The 23,076-nt window shown below is 36.3% G+C and overlaps 1 protein-coding gene across 1 annotated transcript in view; it reads right to left on the bottom strand.

Annotated features, from left to right (window-relative positions):
- Polr1A (RNA polymerase I subunit RpI1) overlaps positions 1 to 23,076 on the bottom strand; it is a 476,971-nt gene that overhangs the window by 259,090 nt on the left and 194,805 nt on the right. The window contains exon 18 of the mRNA XM_090382924.1: positions 9,547 to 9,747. Within this exon, the coding sequence (XP_090239050.1) occupies positions 9,547 to 9,747 (201 nt within the window). The remainder of the gene's footprint in view (positions 1 to 9,546; positions 9,748 to 23,076) is intronic.

The raw sequence follows: 23,076 nt of genomic DNA, 5'->3' as shown, positions 1-23,076 counted from the left end.
AATAAATTCAAAGAAGAACCACACAAAATACTGGAGGGAATGAAAAGGTGAAATGGGAGGTGTGTTTTTTTGTTTTTTTTTTTTTTGGCTGATGCTGTATAAGCTTGCTTTCTTGCATCATCATTTGCCACAGCTAATGCTAAATGAAAATTTCCCACAATCTACAGTATAACTCTTCCTCTTAGCTTAAATAACTTCAAGCTAAGGATTGTAAAGACTACTTTCATTCATTCACTATTCCTTCTCAGAGCCTTACAAACCTTAATCAGTTCCCATAATAAGATACTTAATTATCAAGCTCTGTAGCTCATATTGAAGTCTTGTCACACGATGATCACAACAGGAAAGTTTTGTCCTGTTTGGATTTTTTGAGGTGCATTTTCAAGTGCACAAAGTGCCTATTGTTGATACCCTGTCTATCTGCATATAATAACTTGACTCCCACTGGAGAAATTTTCATGAAATTTTATATTTGGCTCCCTTAAAATTTGTCCAGAAATACCAAACTTCATAAATGTTATTGCCTTTTCTAGAGCTAATTTCTTTTGTTATCAAATTACTAAATATATATAAATAATGATACTATTTGCTTTAATCCCAGCAGAAACAAAAAATGCAACCTGTATTGCAAAAAGTTGAGTGAATATTATATTTGAGGTATGAATCATGAAATTAAAATAATTACTTTCATATAGTATTAATCAATTAACCAGCAACAAGTTAATTACTTTTCACTTCTATTAAATAGAAAAATCAATTTCAGTTTTTCCCACTATAGGGAGCAGTTACCCATCAGCAGGTGTTTGAGTGCCTGACAAGCCTCATCAGGAAAGAAACTAATGCTTTTCAATCTAATTTTCCAGTCAAATATAATTCCACACAGATTATTCATATATTGTACTACCTGATGCATTTGGATATTATGGTTATTGTTATGTGCTTATTGCAGGAATGAATGGGCAATATGGCAGATGTGCAGAAAAAGTTCTGTTTAAGTTGTTGTTGTTATTTGGTTTTTAGGAGCATTAGCAACTAAGGCCATATTGCTCCGGGGATATGTAGTGGTCATTCTCTGACCTTTCCGCATTCTCCGTATTTGGTGGCTCACGGGCTCGAACCCCGGTCTAATCACGAAGCATGCGCTACGCACTGCTGCTCCTGCCCACCTGGCTATGGAGGCGCCTCTGTTTAAGTACTGCACAAGTGTGTGCAAACGTGTTTTTGGATTTCAATATTAAAATTTGGCTTTTAACCAATACTGGAAATGTTGCAAAGCAATTCCAATTTATAACAAGGAGAAACTTAAAGTGTGTGTTAAAAGTTATTTTTCACATTCATGAGTAGTTGCAGCTCTTAATTTTCTATAGATGTTTACAGTGACACAAGTTGCTTGTGCCACCACTGTAAACACTACTGTCATGTGCACCATTTCATGCAAATTACAAAAATATACACTTCATATATCCTATCATCCTGTAGTGTTATGAGAAACTGTGTGCCTGCTCAGAGATTCTAATTAACTGAAGAGAAATTTATAAAACTTCTCTTCTGAACACAATGAATATAACAGCAGCACACAGCAATGCTTCGGTTTAGTTTTAGTTTCCAGTCAGTTCTTGTTTACGTATGGTGTATGTGCATTTTGTGTCCACATGATTGATTTTGTTTACATTGCAACTTCTCCCCCCCCTTTAATGGCCTCAAAGAGATTAAGTGAGTCAACTAGTGCTAATAACGCAAAGAAGGTAAAGAGCTATTTGAAAATTCTTCATTGGCTAACTAAATACAACATACCAAAAAGACTGAATTTGAGAGAGTGCAAGGTTTACACTACATTTAATGGTTTTGAGTGATCTGAAAATTAACAGTATTGTGAGCTATTATAAATGATGTAAATATAGTATAGTATTCAGTAATTAAGATGTTTCTTGAATGTTATTGAACATATATTCATGTTTTATTGTATAATTTATGTACTTAAGTTTATACAGTCGATTCCGGTTATTTGGGACACATTGGGACTAGTGCATTTTGGCCTGATTAAGCGGCTGCCGCAATTATCCGAAGTTTCACGTAAATAGATAAAAAATACAATGTACCCCCCCCCTACAATCAAATCATGTTACGATGAACTCACCATAGTAAAGTACCATCCACTATAAGATGTGTAGTAAGCGCCGGTCATTGTGATCACGTTTGTGAATTGAATTTTAATTCTATTAAACAGCGATTCTAATTAGCGAAAATAGGAGGAATATTATCCACAGGGTATAAAAGTAAAGATATATTAAGCACAAATTTACCCATTATTACCTTACCAATTAAAAAATTAAATGATACGTGAAATTTGGAAGAATATATGTGATAATCGGAATAATTAATACGTACTGTAATATGTATATACTAACTAAACTAGTTGACATTTCTGTTCGCTGACATTTGTGGGTGGGGGTTAAAATTTAAAACAGTAAAAAGATAAGCAATCAATAATAAAAAAACACGGCACACAAACTGCAAGTAACACGATACGTGCAAATGAGAACGGGGTAACAAATTACGAAGCTTTAAAAATAGGAATGAAGAGAAGATTCTGAAAATTAATTTTTTTATATGATTAAAGATTCCATATAAGTGTAAACACATTTCACCATAATAACCCACAGAATTCCAGCTGTCGGTATTATCGCAAATTCAATAAGATCGAGTTTACTATCTGTTTAGGATAGATTGCACTAACAGAAAAGCCCAATAAACAGGTGACTGCTAATTGTTTTTTTTATTTTATGGTTGTGACCTCCAGAATACTATGTGGTACGGTCGGAGACAATCGTAGGGTAATCTCCAGTGCTGTGGTCTCCTGCCCAGATTAAATGCCATTTTGTCCCAATTAAGCGAAGTAAACCCTGGCTATTTTCTCGATTGGGTTCTGTTTTTTAAGATTTGTCCCAAATAAACGGCTGCCCCGATTAACCGGTGGCGTAAATAACCGGAATCCACTGTATTTAAAGGTTTAAATGATTATTCTATATTTAATATTGCTATATAGAGAAAGGGGCTTAGAGGGGAACAGGTATCCTGTGTGTTATTAGACACTCAGCCTAAAACACTGATGGATCCAATATCTCTCTATTACAGAAGATTTAGGAGAAGTCCGGTTGGCCTGCCTCCCTAAAATCCACTCATGCACACCTTCTCGATGGTAAGCCCTGTTACGTCACTTAGGTGGCAACGAACGTGTAGAGTGGTTCTCTTCAAGACGCCTGGTCAGCGTGAAGAGGAAAAGACCAAACCCTCCAGCAATGAGAGCACAACAATACAAATGGCCCTCAGTCCCCAGCAGCTTTCACTCTCCCTCTTACGGCAGCGAGAGGATCAGAGTGGAAGCAGAGGGTGCTAAGAATCTCTGGGTACGACCAGGCTGCCATGCACGGAAATTGAACTTGGCCTGTTATAACGTACGATCACTCATCGGTGAAGACAGGATATTAGAGCTGGAAAAGGAATTAGAAGATGTGAATTGGAATATCATCGGTTTGGCTGAAACAAGAAGAAGAAATGAATCACTTATAAGTTTATCAAGTGGAAATCTGCTGTACACCAATGGAAACAGTGAAAGGAGTGAAGGTGGAGTTGGGTTTCTGGTCCATAAAGATTTTAAAAACAACATTTTGGAATTCAAAAGTACATCACCAAGGGTGTCAAGACTAATACTCAAGATTTCTAAGAGGTACAAGCTAAAGATTATAATGATTTATGCACCAACATCGAGCCATGATGATGAAGAGGTTGAAGAAATGTACACTGAAATTGAGAGTCTTCTAGATGAGCAGAAAACCCACTACACTATTATTATGGGGGACTTCAATGCTAAGGTTGGAAAAAGGCAAAACAGCGCAGAAAGAGGAACTATAGGAAATTTTGGAATTGGTGAAAGAAATAAAAGAGGTGAAAGACTTGTGGAATTTGCAGAATCTCAAGGAATGTCAGTAATGAACACTTTTTTCAAGAAAAGGGTGAACAGAAAGTGGACATGGAAGAGTCCAAATGGATTAACAACTAATGAAATCAACTTCATCCTCACTAACAGAAGATATATTGTGAATGATGTTACCGTCCTGAATAAGGTAAATGTTGGAAGTGATCACAGAATGGTAAGATGTACACTTGATATAGATGTAGGAAAGGAAAGGAAAAAACTGACTCGAGTAAATAATACAAAGGTCTTTGAAATAACAGAGGAGGAGAAAAAGCAGTATGTACTGGAACTTAAGAACAAGTTTGAGCTTCTGCAGACTGCTCAGGACCAAGATATCGACAAGGAATATTACAACTTTCTGAAAGTGATAAAGCCCAAGAAACCTATAGGGAAACAGAAATCCAAAGAAGAAAAAATTAGTCAAGAAACACTTGTCATGATGAACCAAAGACGACAAATGAAGAGCAAGAAAAACACTGACAGGGAGAAAATTGAGTATACTGAGTTATGCAAAGCCATTAGAAAGAGACTCAGAGAGGACATAAGAAGGTTTAACACAAGAAAAGTAGAACAAGCATTAAGGGAAAACAAAGGATTTAAATCAGCAGCCATGAGCAGTAATACAGAAAGACAAATGATACTGAAACTGAAGAATAGCGATGGTGTACTTATAAACAGCAGAGAAGGCATAATTCAAATAGCAGAAGACTACTATAGAGAATTACACAAGGAGCGAGGGAATGATACCAGCAGTGGGGAAGATGGATTGCAAAGTAGCAACACATACGACATACCCGATATTCTTCCTGATGAGGTAGAACATGCATTGAAGAAAATGAAGAATCGGAAAGCCCCGGGGGAAGATGAAGTTACTGTAGAGTTGTTAAAATTGGGAGGAAGAGACATAACACAAAAACTGGCAAGGCTCTTTACAAAGTGCATTAGAAAAGGTGTGATGCCTAAACAGTGGAATAATGCAATCATAGTTTTGCTGCATAAGAAAGGAGATAAATCAGAAATTGGAAATTATAGACCAATTAGCTTGTTATCCCATATCTACAAGTTGTTCACAAGGGTCATTACTAACAGATTAGAAAGAATACTTGATGAGAATCAACCGAAAGAGCAAGCTGGCTTTAGGACAGGATTCTCAACTATGGATCACCTTCACTTAATATCACAGCTAATGGAGAAAGCAAATGAATATAAAACACCATTATGCCTGGCATTTGTGGATTATGAAAAGGCATTTGACTCCATACAACATAAGGCAATGTTTCGGGCACTAGAAAGACAAGGCATAGATACCTCATATATTATGATTTTGAAGAAAATATATGAGAGTGCTACATCCTTTATTAGACTAGACAAAGACAGTAGCAAATTTAAAATCGAGAAAGGAGTTCGACAAGGAGACACAATATCTCCGAAGCTGTTTACTGCTGCCCTTGAGGAAACTTTCAGAAGATTAGACTGGTCGCAGAAAGGAGTCAATGTGAACGGAGAGTACCTAAACCATTTACGATTTGCAGATGACATTGTGGTCATAAGCCACGATCCCAAAGAATTAGAGGAAAATCTTAATCAGTTATGCACAGTTAGTAAGGATTTTGGACTAAAGATGAATATGGCTAAAACAAAAGTAATGATGAACAAGTATGCCACTGAAAGGGAAATAATGATTGAAGGAGCAGTAATTGAAAAGGTGGAGTCATATACTTATCTGGGACAAGTTATTAGCTGTAATAATGATAAATGGCTGGAAGTCAAGAGAAGAATAAATTTTGGATGGATAGCATTCAGGAAATATAGTCACATACTGAAGAGCAATATCCCAGTTTGTCTGAAACGTAAAATAATGAATCAATGTATACTCCCCACCATGACTTATGGAAGTGAAACTTGGGCACTCACCAAAAGAATGGAAGAGAAGCTAAGAACTACACAGCGAAGAATGGAACGAATTATATTGGGAATCAGACTGTTAGATAAGAAGAGAAACACATGGATTAGGCAGCAAACTCAAGTAAAGGACATTCTTATCAAAACTAAAGAACTAAAATGGTCTTGGGCAGGACACATAGCTCGAAGACATGATGACAGATGGACTAAGAAAATAACAGAATGGTACCCAAGAGGAGCTAGAAGAAAACCTGGAAGACAAAGGCGGAGATGGATATATGAAATTCATGAGTTTTTGAGTAGTAAATGGATGGCCAGTGCTCAAAACAGAAGGAACTGGAAAGTTGCTGGAGAGGCCTTCATCCTGCAGTGGATTGAAAATGGCTGATGATGATGATGATGATATAGAGAAATAGTTCCTTAAAAACAATAGCTGCAGCACCAAATTAAAAATGCCTTTACAGAGTATTTTTCTACTTTACAATGGAAAGTGAACTTAAGATTTTTTTAAAATGTGTGTGAAGGCAAATGCAAAACCTATTGTGGAGGCAATGTCATTAGCTTCTCTGCATTATATTAGCAATGTCTTTTACAGAAAAGGTACACAAGTCTGAACAGGTATCTGCAAAAAAAGCAGGACTAATATTTTTCACATCTGGGAAATATGGGCTTGACTCATCTGTAGTCTGAACTTTCAAACATTTGATTTTGAAAAAAAATAAAAAATAAATAAAAAAATAATTTATATATATAAATATCATTGAAACTTTGCAATGTACAATCTTAAATAAATTCATATAAAGACACATTAGGCTTGCTTGACTAAATACTGAAAGAATCAAGTTTGAAATTTTACATGTACTGTAGTTTCCTATATATATATATATATATATATATATATATACACACACACACGGTTGTTAAAATTAAAGTATCCATATGTAGAGGGATCTGGAGTGAGTTCTAAGGCTTGTACTGAAGAGAAATTTGGACAAATGTACAATAAAGAATGTGCTCGCCATTTATTGGAAAAAAAAATGTCACTATATGATGCTGTGGCAATCACTTGAACAGCACTACAATTGTTCAATGTGTCCTCCATAATCTGCTTTTGCCTGCCTAATCTCCTTTGTGACTTGGTTACAGACCAGCTTATATCTATGTCACCCATTAATTTATATGTATCCCATGCATTTTTCTTCTCTGCCATATGTCTCATTAGCTCATCTGACATCCATTTAGGCCTAAACCTTGAACAATATTTCTTAGTTGGTATGTAAAGCCTATTAGCTTCCAAGATAAGTTCTTTGAATGCTTCCCATTTTGAATTTGCTGTTGGTAACATCATTAGTTGGTCCCACCGAATATAATTTAAATACTGTCTCAGACCACCATAGTCGCCTTTACAAAAGCAAAAACCCTTCCCTTTACCCCTGATGATAGTTAACTCTTTGAGTAAATCCCACACCAGTACACTGTGATCACTGCCAGCCAGTGGTTCCTTTATCTGCAGATTCTTAATGCATGAAGAATCACTGCTGATAACCAGATCAAGAGTAATACCCTCTCTGGTTGCCTCTCGAACATGCTGCTGCAGAAAACAATCATCCAATAAATCCACAAAAGTCTTACTAGTGTGTGAGTGACCAACCCACAAGTTCCAGTCAATATCTGGGAAGTTAAAATCCCCTATTATAAGACATTCTGATTTACTAGCCCACTTTATTTCTCTGTACAATTGTTCATTGTACTCATTCGAGTCATTAGGCCTATAACACTCCTACTCTTATTTTTGCTTTTGCAGTGCTTATGTTACACCAAACTGACTCAACAGTGCACTGCTCATCTATACCAACTGTATGCACTTCTTTTGATCTTATGTTTTCTTAATTAACAGCAAGACACCTCCTCCATTCCTATCCTGTCTATCCTTTCTGTACACTTTGTACTCCCCAAATTCCAATTCTGCATTCCTAATATCAGTGTGACACCACGTCTCTGATATCCCAACAATATCCACCTTTGATGTCTTGATCAACACTTCAAATTCATCAAATTTATTTACTATACTTCTAGCATTGGTATACATGCGCCTATTCCCATTCCTAGTTATCCTGACACATCCCATATACCCACCTGTTTCACGATGACTGCCATCAGTCCCTGAAACCCCCAACACCCTTCGCTCCAGGTCGCTACTTATTCTAATTGAAGTTGTGCAAGAATCACCTTCACCTCTGCCTACAGCTACTTCTAACCTTTTAGTCTGTGAATCCCTCCAAGCTAGCAGTTTAGACGTCTAATGCTGTCCTTCAGATCTGCCAGAGTTTGACATCCTTCCTGATACACCTGGTTCTTCAAAAAACCCCACAATCAGAAATCGCATGGGGTGAGGTCCAGTGATCGGGGTGGCCAAGATGTCTGGAAACAACGGCTGATGTCCCATTCGTCTGTAAAGTGTTGCCTTAGCAATCTTTGGACACAATGGTGGATGTGGGGTGGCACACCATCTTGCATGAATATTGTATCTTGAAGGCACCCACGTTGTTGCAGCTCTGGTATTATGAAATTTGCCAACACTTCATAATATTGCTGTCCAGTGACGGAACAGGTGCGGGATCCAGTTGGTGTTACCTGTTCAAAAAATTTGGCCCAATCACGAATGTGGCTGTAAATCCACACCACACTGTCACTTTTGGAGAATGCAACAGGACCTCTTGGATAACTCGAGGGTTTTCTGTTACCCAAATGCAACAGTTGTGCATATTCACTTTTCCATTGAAGCAGAAGTGGGCCTCATCACTCCAAAGGATGTTCCATGTCCAAGTGATATCCACTGTCATTCGCGCCAGAAACTGAAGTGCATATGTGAAACGAATATCTGAATCACCATGCTTTAGCTGCTGTAGCATGTGCATCTTGTAATGACAGTACCACAAGACCTGACGCAATGCTAGCCTTACAATGGAATACGGCATGTCCACTTCATGAGAAACAGCTGGCACACTTGCGCTACCACATGGAGATTGACTTGATAAATCCATGACAGCCACATCTTCAACACGAGAGGAGTCCACTCGTTTTCGACCTCTACCTGGTTGAACACCAAGATGTTCTGTCGCTTCAACTTTTGCAATCATTTTGCAAACAGTCATAGGTCCACGTGGGCCTTATGTGCTTCTGACGGCGGAATTCTCCGATAACCGCAGCTGCATTGTTGCTGTTCTTATAGTACAGCTTCTCTAATAGCACCTTTTCCTGTTGTTCGCATTGCTGCTGTAGTGCAGGCAAACATCTACTGTATGATTTTGAAGATATTGCTTTGCTTTTATACAGTACAGTAGAGCCGAGTAGTGGCACTGTGGCGATAACTTATGATTATGCAAATAAAGTTATTTGCTTAATCGTAACTAAGATAGTTACGTACTACACAGTGACACATTTTGTAACTAATTTTTTTTTTTCTCCAATAAATGGCAAGCGCATTCTTTATTGTACCTGCTGTCCAAATCGCTTCAGTACGAGCCTTAGAACTCACTCCAAAGCCCTCTACATAGGGATACTATAATTTTAACAGCCCTATATATAAAAAAAAAAACTGTTATAATATTTACTTAAACTACAAAGCCACAGATAAAACTTTGCACATTATTAATGAAATAAATTACCTCACGACCAGCCATACAATGAAAGAAATACTCCTGCGGAGCAATTCCTGTTAAAAATCTACCATCAACAAACCCTCCAGCTCGAGGACTGGTGTCAAATGGTAAGAAGGAAGGTAATGAACGTCCACTCATTAATAAAGGTACTCTCCGGCCTTCTAATTCTATTTGTCCCAGAAGACATGATATCTGCATTGCATTGACCTATTATGAACAAGAGTATAATGATTTAGCTTTTTTAAAAGAAATAATTTTTTTATCCCTTTGATTAAAAGCTCTGCTAAAACAAATAAAAATTAAATTTTTATCACTATCTGCTAGCCATAAGTTCAAAAGAACACTAGTACAACCACATTTACAAATTTAGATTACCACATTTTCTTGAATATCCTGCACCCTTAAAAATGGAGGTGCAGTTTATTCAAGATGTGACAAACAAAAAAATAAATAAAATAAAAATAATAACATTGCAATCACACGCATTTACTACTCCTGTTTTGCATAACACATACACAATACCTTACAGATTACATTGACTAGTAAAGATGCCAAACTTATAATCTCAAGTTGCATGAAGTGGACCAGGAATTTTGTCATGGAAAAATGGAAGGTGACAAATGAAAGCAACCCATTATCAATTTTTCAGTTCCATTAAAAATCACATGCTCCTATTACATGAAGAGTCATTTCCCTTCTTGTTTCCTAGGGTGGGCTATGTACAAATTTACCAAAAACAGTTTCACAATTCATTTGAAACTTAAAAATAACATCATGTAGATGGAATACAGTATTAATAAATACGGGCATGAAATTAATTCAGGATTAGGATGAGGGGGAGAGTGTAAATATTCACTTATATTTTGCCTAAACATTATGTGATGTGGTCGCAGACTGTTGCACAGAAGTTTTGCCAACAGAGGCCAAAATTAAATATGGAATTAGGATAGAAATAGGCACCTAACAAACTTTATGATGAGAACAGACTGTTTAATGTAAAGTAAACTGAATAGGTTAAAAGAAATAAATGCTAAATGCTAATATAATATTAGCATTCAGCATATACCACAGTTGTACATATGACCAAGAAAATTATATTTTCAATTTGGCATGAGGGAAAACATACATGAAATTATTGAAACATTATAGTTGGGCATATGGACTATATAAGTATGCCTACCCTTGCAACAATAAACTGAATTAGGGAACAAGCTAAGGACAGAATACAAAAAACTACACCAAACAACAATAGTATCGTCAAAAAATACTTTATTTCTGTTCCATACATTGAACAGTGGCACAAACAGCTTAATAGATTCTTTGAAGATACCGAATTTAATATTGTGGCAAGACCAATATGGAAATTACATGCTATACTGGACAATCGCTCAATCCTTTCCTCTTTGGCAACACAAATAAATGACTTGGTATACAACATTTCTTGCAGCGATCGCAACTTGTCTTATCAAGGTTCAACGTTATTTCTGCTGAATGTTAGAGTAAAACAGCACATGACCTCAGTTCGTGCTTCTCGTTCAGCAGCATCAGAACTAAAACTTAACTAAAACCATATTTTTTTATTTAATGAGGCTAAAATACTTAGCGTCCAACATAATTATACAAGGTTATTAATTGCAGAAACAACTGAAATTAAATTACATGAGAATTCTATTAACATTCGCCATACATATCTAATCTCCTATTCGTGGTCTTTTATGCACATGTGCGAAGACAATCTCTCAATTTAAGATTCAAGCTCACACATACTCTGTAATTTCCATTACTGTGATCACGACATATGGTTGAAAAGCTGTCAGCTACAGGAAGGAAAATTGTTTTTCGAAATTTAAGCTAAACTTCTTAACTTTTTAATTAATTTAATTGTTTTTTGAATTTAATTAATTTTTAATAGTTTTTTTAATTGTTTTTTTGAGTTGTTTTAATTGATTTTTTACTGTAATTGTTTTGTGCTAATCTTTTATTTGTTTCAATTTCTGGAGAGTATCAAACAAAAGTGTTTTATGTATCACATTGAGGTAAATTTCTCTTATTCTTCAACAAATATTTTCAAAATAAGTTCAGAATTGCACCCCGACACAGGTCCTCAAGGCCCTAAAGATGACAGATGACAATACAGAACTGAAATTAGTATTAGTAATGGCCACAAGGTGCAAGGAAACCTATGGCTTATGCTGCACCAGCCAAAAAAAAAAATAAATAAAATAAAAAATAAGAAAATTTTACAAAACAATACAATTGTATTGTATCATTATTATTTAAAAATAATAATAAGAGAAAAGGAAATAGACAACCCATGCATTGTCTATTTCCTTAACTCCTCCTGTAGGTAATTATCCAGCTGACCTTTGAATTTCCCCAAACTGTCGGCCTCTACCACCCATGTAGGTAACTTATTCCATTAATTTATAACTCACTGGCTAAAATAAAACTTCCTGCAATTCAGTCTAAACATCTCCCCCGTAACTTGAATTTAATGGCGCTAGTTCTAGAATAATTTATAACCGTGAAAATTTCATCCTCATTCATTTTACTTATGCCTCTCAGAGCCTTAAACACTTCAATTGAGTCTCCTCTAAGGTGCCTAGTTTCCAAGCTCTGCAACCCACATATTCAAAGTCTTTTCTCATATGGAAGCCCTTTTGCCAATCTCACCAGACGAGTTACTCATCTTTGGATCCTTTCCAGAAGCACAATGGCTTTCTTTAGGTGCGATCTCCATACTTGAACACAGTATTCCAAGTGTGGTCTAATAATAGCCTTATATAATGGGATTATGGCATCCTTATCTCTACTAGAAATTGTTCAATAAATCATCAATAGGACACCATGGGCCTTCCTTGCAATCAGTCTACAATGCTCAGAGGAGAACTTTCATGTGCGTTTAAGGGCATCAAATAAAGCTACCCTATCCTTGCATTTCCGATCAAACCAGAGAGCATGGATAACAACATCTCTCTTTGAGGATTGGTTTAAATGCTGCTTCATTCCCAAGGTTGAAAAATATTGTAAAGACAATGACGTTCCTTTCAAGATTTTGCTTCTATTAGATAATGCTCTTGACATCCTACGCAGCTAGATGATTTCAACTGGAACGTGAAAGCCATATTTCTACTGCCAAACACGACTTCACTCAATTCGAATTTAAAAGCATACTATTTATGCACATTTTCTCAGGCATTGTCTGCAATAGACGAGAAAAATTTTACGTTAAGAGACTTTTGGAAATCTTACGATGTTTACCATGCCATCTTAAACATTATTAGTATTAGTAATGGCCGCATGGCGCAAGAAAACTTGCACCAGCCAAAAAAAAAAAAAAAAAAAAAAAAACCACAGAATAAAACAATGATAAAACAAAAATAAAAATAAATAATAATAATTAATAAAAGAAAAGGAAATTAAACCTATCATCCTATGCAGGAAGGTACTATCCAGATGACCTTTGAATTTCCCCAAACTGTCAGCCTCTACCACACATGGTAGAGGCTGACAGTTTGGAAACTTATTCCAGTAATTTATAACTCGCTGGCTAAAATAAAACTTCCTGCAGTACAATCTAAACATTATCCCCCGTAACTTGAATTTATGTCCCCTAGTTCTAGCATCATTTATAATCTTGAAAATTTCGTCCTCGTTCATTTTACTGATGCCTCTCAGAGCCTTAAACACCTCAATCAAATCTCATCTAAGGTGTCTAGTTTCCAAACTCTGCAACCCACATATTCTAAGTCTTTCTTCATAAGGATGGCCTTTTGCCAATCTCACCAGGCGAGTTACCCATCTTTGCACCCTTTCAAGAAGCTCAATGTCTTTCTTTAGGTGCGGTCTCCATACTTGAACACAGTATTCCAAGTGTGGTCTAACAAAAGCCTTATATAATGGGATTATCACGTCCCTATCTCTACTTGCAAAAGTTCGATAGATCATCGATAGGACACCATGGGCCTTCCTTGCAACCTGTTTACAATGCTCAGAGAATTTCATGTCTGACTGTATTGTAACACCTAAGTCCCTTTCCTGCAGTACTGGGTTTAGTTGAACTCCACCAAGTGAATAAGTTATTTTGGGATTACTGTTTATCAGGTGTAATACCTTACACTTTGTTGGATTAAAGCATAGCTGCCATTTTTCTGACCATTCCTGAAGTCTATCTAGGTCTCTCTGAAGAAGCTCAGCTTGACAGTGATCATTAACTACTCGACCAATTTTAATTTCATCTGCAAATTTAGACATCACACCCTCTATCCCTTCATCGATGTCGTTTATGAAAATTAAAAACAACAGTGGTCCAAATACTGATCCTTGGGGAACCCCACTTCTTACATCAACCCAATCTGAGGAATAGCCATTTATCACAACCCTCTGCCTCCTGCCCTGAAGCCATCCTGCTATCCATCTAAGGATTTTCCCAGTGATTCCAACCTCTTCCAGCTTATAAAGCAACTGCTCGTGTGGGACTGAGTCAAAAGCTTTGCCGAAATCTAAATAAATAATGTCGAAATTATTCCCTAAATCCAGATCATGAGTGACCCTTTCAAAATAGCGAACCAGATTTGTTAAACATGATTTTCTCTTTACAAAACCATGCTGAGTATCCTTGAGAATTTCGATTCAATCCAAATGATCCTGAATTCCACCCTTGATCATTGCCTCCATGATTTTCCCTACCACTGAAGTCAGGCTAATGTATATCTCCTATACTCCCTAATGTATAGGAGATACATTGGCACTTTTCCAATCCAAGGGAATCTCCCCAGAGTCTAGTGATGCTCGCATAATTAGCCTCAATGGTTCAATGCACTCACTTGCCACCCCCTTTAAGATTATAGGGTATATTCCATCAACTCCAGGAGCCTTACTGGCCTGTAAGCTCGAAAGTTTTTATATTAAATAATCTTGCGAAATTTCAATATCATTAATTACATATTTTTCAACTTCGCTCCCACAATTTCCCATTGCCAGCCACAAAAGGTTTTTGATTTGTAAATATTCATGCAAAATAACTGCTGAGTTCATCTGCAACGGCAGCTGGTGTATTTAATACTATCCCCTTTCCCTTAAGTAAAGGTCCGATCTGGTTTGTCCTGCTCTTCTTGGCATTTATATATGTGAAGAATTCCTTATCCCCCCCCCTCTTTGCTCTGTTTGCTAGTGATTTCTCATAAACTGCCTTTGCCTGTCGAACCTTTTCTGTGGCTCTATTACAGATCATCTTGTAGCTGTTACAGGCTTCAGTACTTTTTATTGCTCTGTAACATTTCCATGCCACCTTTTTCTGCTCAAGTAATGTGGCAACTTCACTATTCATCCAACTTGGAGCCCTCCTCATTGAGTATTTTTTTTTAATGGTAAATACGCATTCAAGGCATCTGTGATTAATGTTTTAAAAGCATACCACAGTTCAAATGTATTCATTCTCTGTGCGATATCTACCCAGTTAATAGAGGCCATGTAGTACCTTAAGGCATTTTTTCTTTTCTGAAATTAAAACCCCTTCCTTTGCCTTTTACTGCTGCTACCTCTCTCATCATCATCCACCGTAGAACTCCATGATCACTTCCTGCTACTGGTTCCTCTACTGTCAGCTCTGTTATGTCATCTGATTCATGGGTGATGATGTGGTCTAGGATATTCTATTCTCTAGTACTTGATATGTTGATACCAATAACAATCATCTAGATGATTTAAAAATTTTGTTCCCCATGTCGAGTTTCCGTCCCATTTACTCCAATCAATTAGAGGCAAATTGAAATCATCCATAATAAGACATTGATGCTTACTTGCCCATTCCATTTACATGTAGAGGCTTTCGTCATAATCTTCACAATCACCTGGTCTGTAGATTACTCCTACTCGCATTATACCTTTGTTTCCAACTATCTCACACCATACAGATTCTATACTAGCATGTGAAAAGTCTGAATCCGGGAAAGCTATCGTCGCACTCAGGCTGCTTCTGATAAGAAGCATTACCCCACCACCCCTCCTATCTACCCTATCCTTCCTAAATACATTATACAAGCCATACTGAAACTCATCATCCCCAATTTCCGGGTGGCACCACGGCTCCGTAAGCCCTATTATGTCCGCGTTACTTGTTTTAACCAGCAGTTCGAATTCACTCATTTTATTGACGACACTTCTAACATTACTATATAAACAATTAAGACTTGCTGTTCTTGTATATTTAACAACCCTAACACAACCCTTTAAATTTTTTAGGCTCTCTTCCCTGGCATTAGCTACCCATTCACTTGAAACATTTCTGCCCCCAGAACATCTAGATAATATGTCCAGTTGGGATAACAGATAAGAACTCTTGAGGTATGTGCAAGAGTTACTTTGACCAATATTATCAGATAAATGCGTGTCAGTATTACCCACATCCCCCCCTAATTAGCAGTTTCCCTGAACCTTTAAGGTATCCTCAATAATACTGGCAAAAACTTTTGCACCACCTTTTTTTATGTGTATCCCGTCTCTACATGAATAAGGCCTGGGCGGAAATTACTAAAAGTTGTTTAAATGGACGTGGAAGAAACTATGCCCACAGCATGTAAAAGGCTTCGAAGGATTTGAAAAAGACCAATCATGTGAAGAGGTTACAAATAAGACTGTAAAGGTTGCAGAGTTACTTCAGTTGGAAGTTGATGCCAAAGACGTGGAGGAGTTAGAGGAAGAAGAGAAGGAATTATCTAACAAAGAACTTATTGACTTGTGTGCAGCGACAGTGAAAGAAGGAAATGCTGATGAAGCTCAAGATGAGCCAAATGAGTAGACAAGATGCTTCATCACCAGAGATGGCAGTGGCATTTCGTGAAATTGCATCGGCAATGGAGAGGTTTGAGAAGATAGATCCTGACAGCGAATGATTCTTAAAAGTTAACAGAGGTGCGAATGATATGCTTGCTTGCTACAAAAAAATCTACAATGAAAAGAAAAAACCCACCGTCCAGTCATCCATTAATGTATTCTTTCGTAAGGTTGAGCAGCTGACCCCTTCTAAATCTCCACAGCCCTCAACCTCCTTAGCGGCATACTTATCAGCTGAAGATGTCGATTCTGGCAATGATGCACGAGAGGTAGAGCTTACTGACGTCATGCATGTCTCCTTTCTTTTTTTTTGTAATTTTATAATTTTGAAATTTTTTTAAATTACATGCTTTTGCAATTTTTTCTGTGCACAAGATAAATCAAATAAATACAATAATTCTATTTACATGATCGTCAAACATTTCTTTTTTGATTCAATCAATTAGCGTTCCGCGGAACACAACCCTTACTTAAGTCGGGGGGTTCCTGTACACCTCAATTAGATCAGCTCACAGGTGCCTAGTCCCCAGACACTGCAAGTTGCAGAATTTAAGCCTTTCTCGGTGAGAGAAACCCAAAAATTTCCATAATTTTTCACAGACAAAATACAATGGATTTATGATAACTAAAGCAAGAGATGTATACTTCGATTGCAATGCATCTAAATGTCTCTGAAATGTCGATTGAAGTACCTGATCTTTTAGTTGAAATGATATATGCAGTTGTTGGGTCACCTAATAATGGAATGTAATGAAAATGCAAGACAAAAAAAGAAAGAAATTGACAAATACTTGTATTGTTGCAGTCATATGACAACTACTTGTATTGTTGCAAACATACTTACTGCAGTAAATATGATTGTGATGTCATACTATTCAAAAATTCTAAAGAGTTGAATTCAAGATATCATACCGGTGATGAAAAATGCATTGTGCTGTAATCACACTACTAGTGGTGTGAGCGTGGGAAGTGCCTCCAGCGGAAGCCGCGGGTGAGATCACTTCCGTGACTGATCAGGTTTACTCGGTAGGTATCCTCCAAGGACTTTTTTTCACATCAAAAAATCGGCATAACTGCAAGCCCATTGTTAAAATATTCACAGCTCACCACTGATAGTACAGGTATCCGATTGATCAAATGGAAACGCAAAATCAATGATATCAACAACTCAACTGAGTTGGCGGCAAAATTAAACAAGCTTTTATGTTGAAACCATAATTCCCATGGATATTGGATGAGCCTCCCTGTTAAAACCATATTACTACCTTGGGTAATGGATGGTGATATTGAGTTGGACTGCTGAGTGTAAAATGAGGAGCAATGATATCAGAGTACAAGGTTGCACCGTATTATAATTTACTTTTCCAATATATTTTTGATTGACTTGATAGTTAGTATATGTCAGTATATCAAAAGACTATGTCAATCGAAATATGTCTTATTCTTTTTATGTTAACTAATGTTATTATCAAAGTCAAATTTTCCTTTTCCCCAAGATAATACATTCATATCAAACTATGACAGTGCTAGTATAATTCATTATTATTACATAGCTGAATTTTTAAGACAAAAAAAAGTTTGTATATTCAACATCCATGGTACTACTTTGGTTTCAACAGAAAGGCTTGTTTAAGCCTTTCTTTTGAAACAGAAATAATGTAATAATGCCACAGAAAAGGTTAGGCTGGCAAAGGCAGATTATGAGATATCACTAGCAAAGAGAGAATAAGAATTTTTATTCACATATATAAATGCACAGAAGAGAAGGAAAAACGAGATTGGACCCTTACGTAATGGACGTTATCATCACAATTAATTCTGAGGGAATTAATTGTGATGTGAAGTTGCAGATGAACTCAACAGTTACTTTGCATCAAACCCGTGACTACTAAATACGATAAATATTTGTATTGACGATTTATTGTAAACTCTACTGACTTGGTTGTCGTGCCGGAGTATAAACAGAAAATTTATTTATTTATTTATTTATTTATTTACAGAAGAAAAACCCTTTATGTCAATGAGAAATTATGGGAATGAAGTTGGAAAATTTGTAATTAATGATGTTGAAATTTCACATGTTTATTTAATGAAAAATCTCTTGAGCCTACAGGCAAGTAAGGGTCCTGGGGTTGATGGCATTTACCCTATAATCTTAGGAGGCAGCAAGTGAGCGCATTGAACCATTGCGGCTAATTATGAGAACACCACTGGACTCTAAAGTGATTCCATTGAATTGGAAAAGTGCCAATGTATCTCCAGTACATAAGGGTGGCTCTAAGAGTGAAGTGGAAAATTATTGACCTGTCAGTCTGACTTCAGTGGTAGGGAAAATCATGGAAGCAATAATCAAGGATAGAATTCAGGATTATTTGGATTGAATTGAAATTCTCAAGGATACTCAGCATGGTTTTGTAAAGGGAAAATCATGTTTAACAAATCTGGTTCGCTATTTTGAAAGGGTCACTCACGAGCTGAATTTAGGGAATAATTTCGACATTGTTTATTTAGATTTCAGCAAACCTTTTGGCTCAGTCCCACATGAGCGGTTGCTTTATAAGCTGAAACAGGTTGGAATCACAGGGAAAATCATTAGATGTTAAATCATACAAGTGCATGATAAATGCATAGTAGGGTGCAGTCCACACCCCAAGATGTAGAGGAAAGAGAGCAGAGAATATTAAGGCCTCTCTTGCACTTTGTAAGGAGTTGGCAGATGTTTCAGAAAGGTCAACTTTTTATCAAAAACGAGTCCCAAGAATTTTGGTGTCTGACACTAGCAGAATAGCATTTTGTCCAAGCCTTAATTCAGGTTCAGGATGAAGATTATGCTTATGACAGAAATGTATGCAAAGTCTTCTGCAGTGAGAACCTGAATCCATTAGCAAGTGCCCAGGAATTAAGGCAATTAATGGCTTGTTACAGTTGTCTTTCAATAACCCTCATGTTTCATGACTGAGAAAATATGGTAAAGTCATCAACATAGAGAGTTGCTGTTTACAGTTGGAGAACATTCTGAGAGAATTAATTGTGATGGCAAAAAGCATGACACTTAATACTAATCCTTGCGGCACTCCCTCCTCTTGTCAAAACGGATGAGAGAGTGAGGATCCTATGTGAACTTGGAAGGCTTGGCTAGAACGTTTTTAATAAAAAAAATGGGGAGATGCCCTCTAAGACAGGTCATGCTAATCTTTTAAGATGCCACATCTCCAAACTGTGTCATACGCTTTCTCCATGTAAAAGAATACAGACAAAAGGCATTCGTGTTTTAGGAAAGCATCCCAGATGGGTGTTTCCAGTCTAATAAGATGGTCCAGTGTGGACTAGTTTCTTCGGAAGCTGAATGTTGGAGAGAAGGTGGTTTGATTCTAAATACCATATTAAATGAAAATTAACCATTCTCTCCATGATTTTGCATAGACAACTAGCTAGTCAGAGCGACAGGACAATAATTTAGTAGGGATTTTAGGATCCTTTCCTGGCTTCGCAAAGACAAGAATAACTGCCATGCTCCAAGCATCTGGAAAATGGATTCTGTTGTATAAAAGGAGAGGTGATCTATAGATGTTAGTGAAAGGTGCTTAATCAATTCATAATGGATGCCATCTGGTCCAAGAGCACTTGCTTTAGAAAAAGAGCGAGCTCTTTTTAATTCATGCATAGTGAATGGCTCGTTGTAGAGACAAAGGCCATTTAGTGTAAAATTTAGTGACTGTTTTTCACATATATGTTTCACGATTGCTATAGAAAATTTTCCTTTTTTTCTATACTTTTTATATTGCAAAGCACAGGTGACTTCTCTCTTTGTAATCAATGTATGGCATTACTTAATACTACTTAATAGTAGCATAGGATTTAATATATTTTATGTTTGGGGTTTTCATTAAAAACAAAAATCTGCTCATTTAATTTACAACACTCCTATCATTTCTATATAGAGGTTAAGTTTGCCTTTTCTTACCTTTTACTACCCTAATATATCCCTTATAGTTATTTACCTAAGGCATGTAACTGCTGAAGATTGTTATTTCTGATCAATTGGCTCTTTCCATATACAGTATCCTGCTATAATGCACAACATATTTTATATAAATTTTCATATTATAGTCAAGGAAAGGTCCCAGAGAACCTTTCCTTAACTATAATATATATTAAATATGTTTCCTGATAATAAGAAAGTGTTCAATCATACAGTCCCTCCTACATGTCTGGGTAGAACTGATAACATTTTGACCTATCTGTAAAGTGATCAGATCCTTAGCATTCCAATGCAGGACATCTTTTTTTTTGGGGGGGGGGGGATTTTCACCCCCAGAAACAATATACACATTTTTCTTAAATTTTTTATATAAAAAAATATTCACATACAAAATATAAATTAAATATATTGACTTCTTTTAACTTAACTTATAAAATAAAATATCAAACTTCTTAAAAAAATATATATCTTTCTATACATTAAAATAATTTTCCTCCTAATGATATTTATATTCCTCCTAATGATATAATACATAACAAATACAAAAATACGTAATAGAAGCTTGTTTTACTGTGATAAAACAAACTTCTGTTTAAGCGTGGTCACATGCTATGTTTATCTAATATCACCACATGGTACCATTCTTGATTTCCATATGTAACGTATTTATTTAAATAAAATAAATGCAACAAGGCATAATATTTTAAGATTCTATATCTATACAGGATGGTTTGAAAGTGATGGTCAATAATTTTAAGGTGAACTGTATACAGACTACAATATACAAAAAAAGCCTAGTAAACATGGGTTCTTGAGTGAATCATTTTCGAGATATTGCACATTTCTAGTTGGGATCCACCACTGACAAGATGAACTGTATGAAGTTCGGATCCACCACTGACTTGTTTGTTTAGGTTATGCTCATTCTCTAGGTATACTAGTACTTGTCAAAGGTTAGTCAATGTGGAAAGAGGTTACAGCAACGAAGATTACTTAAATCCTATGGATTTTTGTATCTGCGCTCATGTAAAAAGCTTGGTGTACACTTCTGACATTAATACAGTTGAGGAATTGCAGCGTCTGGTTGGATCCTTTCAACAAATCAGAAATGACCCAGGAATGCTTGGGGATTCGCAACTCAATGCAGAGAAGACTACAAAGCTGCGTACGGATGCAAGGACAGCATTTTGAACACCTTTTGTAACATCCTGTAACATGTAACATCTGTAAAATCCTGTGGTGTTGAAACCAAAAATTAAAAATGTATTATCTTATGTTTAATAAAACCATCCTTAGCAAAGGATCCTCATTGCTAAACTAGTGCTCCCATAGTCAGTGGTGGATCTTAACAGAAAATGTGCATTATCTCGAAAATGGTTCATTTGCAGCCCGATGTTTACTGGGACTCTTTTGCTTATTTTAGTTTGTACTTTTCACCTTTAAATTATTGACCATTTTTGAAACACCTTGTATAATATCAGTGTAGATACACCATAGACAACTCTTAAAGAAAAACTACAATCATAGTGTGAAACAGAGTTCAAAGCTTCTGTAAGTATTTTATTTTGTTTTATCAAAAGAAGCAAGTGCAGTGAGCAACTCTTAAAGAAAAACTACAATCATAGTGTGAAAGGCCCACCGATGTAAAGTCAACTAGCTTTGAAACAGTGCTGTCTGGGTGATCGTGCCCACCAAGAATAAGTGACAATAGTCCTCTCTATTAGTGAAGCATTACTTATTCGAGTTAGTGCAATACATGGTAACTTGTTGTGAAGGGTGAGCACATTCACACTACAATCGTAGTTTTTCTTTAAGAGTTTTCTATGGTGTATCTACACCCAATATTATATAAATATAGTAACATACTTATGTATTCATAGCTGAGGTGGAGACACACAGAGTTCGAAGCTTCTGTAAGTATTTTATTTTGTTTTATCAAAAGAAGCAAGTGCAGTGAGCAAAGCCCCCCCCCCCCCCAGTATATATTATTATCTGTTTATTGCTCTGCTTTAGAGCCACCCCTGAACAGCAGTCCAGGGGGTGGCTCTAATATATATATCTTTTTTTTCCACAGAAAGGCTGACTTTCAGTATACGGTACCCCTCATGTTATGCTACTTAATGAACAGAAGGTTGTATGAAGGATGGGAACTGAGAGAAATAATTGTAATTAGAAGGGGGAAAAAACAACACTTATTAGAGGGATCAAGTTTTTAATCAATTTTCATTTTTGTTTAGTGAAAAAAGATTGGGTTTTTTCTGAGAAATAATAATACATACATACTTCTTTTAACAATAAAAACAAGAGAAATTAAATAATATAATTAAATTTTTTTATGCTGAATGAATTTTTCTTAATTCTTCCTTATTTGTTATTTTTTAGTGGTATTGCTTTCAGCATTTCTACAGTCAGGTGTGTTTTTGTTGATGTCCACAGCTTATTTACTATCGAAACTTTCCGTTGTATCACTGGTTCCCGTAATGCAAAACATTTGCATTATGTTTGCCATTAAGTATGGAGGCTACATGTCCAGTCTGGGGCAGTTTGCAATGCAGGACAAACGAATGAAATCCGGGACTGTCCTGCATAATCCGGGACGTCTGGTCACTACCTATCTCACAACATTTTACTAGAACTACTATATTTCTTGACCAAATACCATAATTTTATAACTTCTAAATTATTCATAATATAATAATTTAGATTTCTAAACTAAGAAT

This window comes from Mastigoproctus giganteus, chromosome 10, assembly GCF_048544385.1.
Source record: "Mastigoproctus giganteus isolate SK-2022 chromosome 10, ASM4854438v1, whole genome shotgun sequence".
Classification (NCBI taxonomy): domain Eukaryota; kingdom Metazoa; phylum Arthropoda; class Arachnida; order Uropygi; family Thelyphonidae; genus Mastigoproctus; species Mastigoproctus giganteus.
Note: the sequence above shows the minus strand (reverse complement) of the source record. Positions and strands in the feature narration are given on the sequence as shown.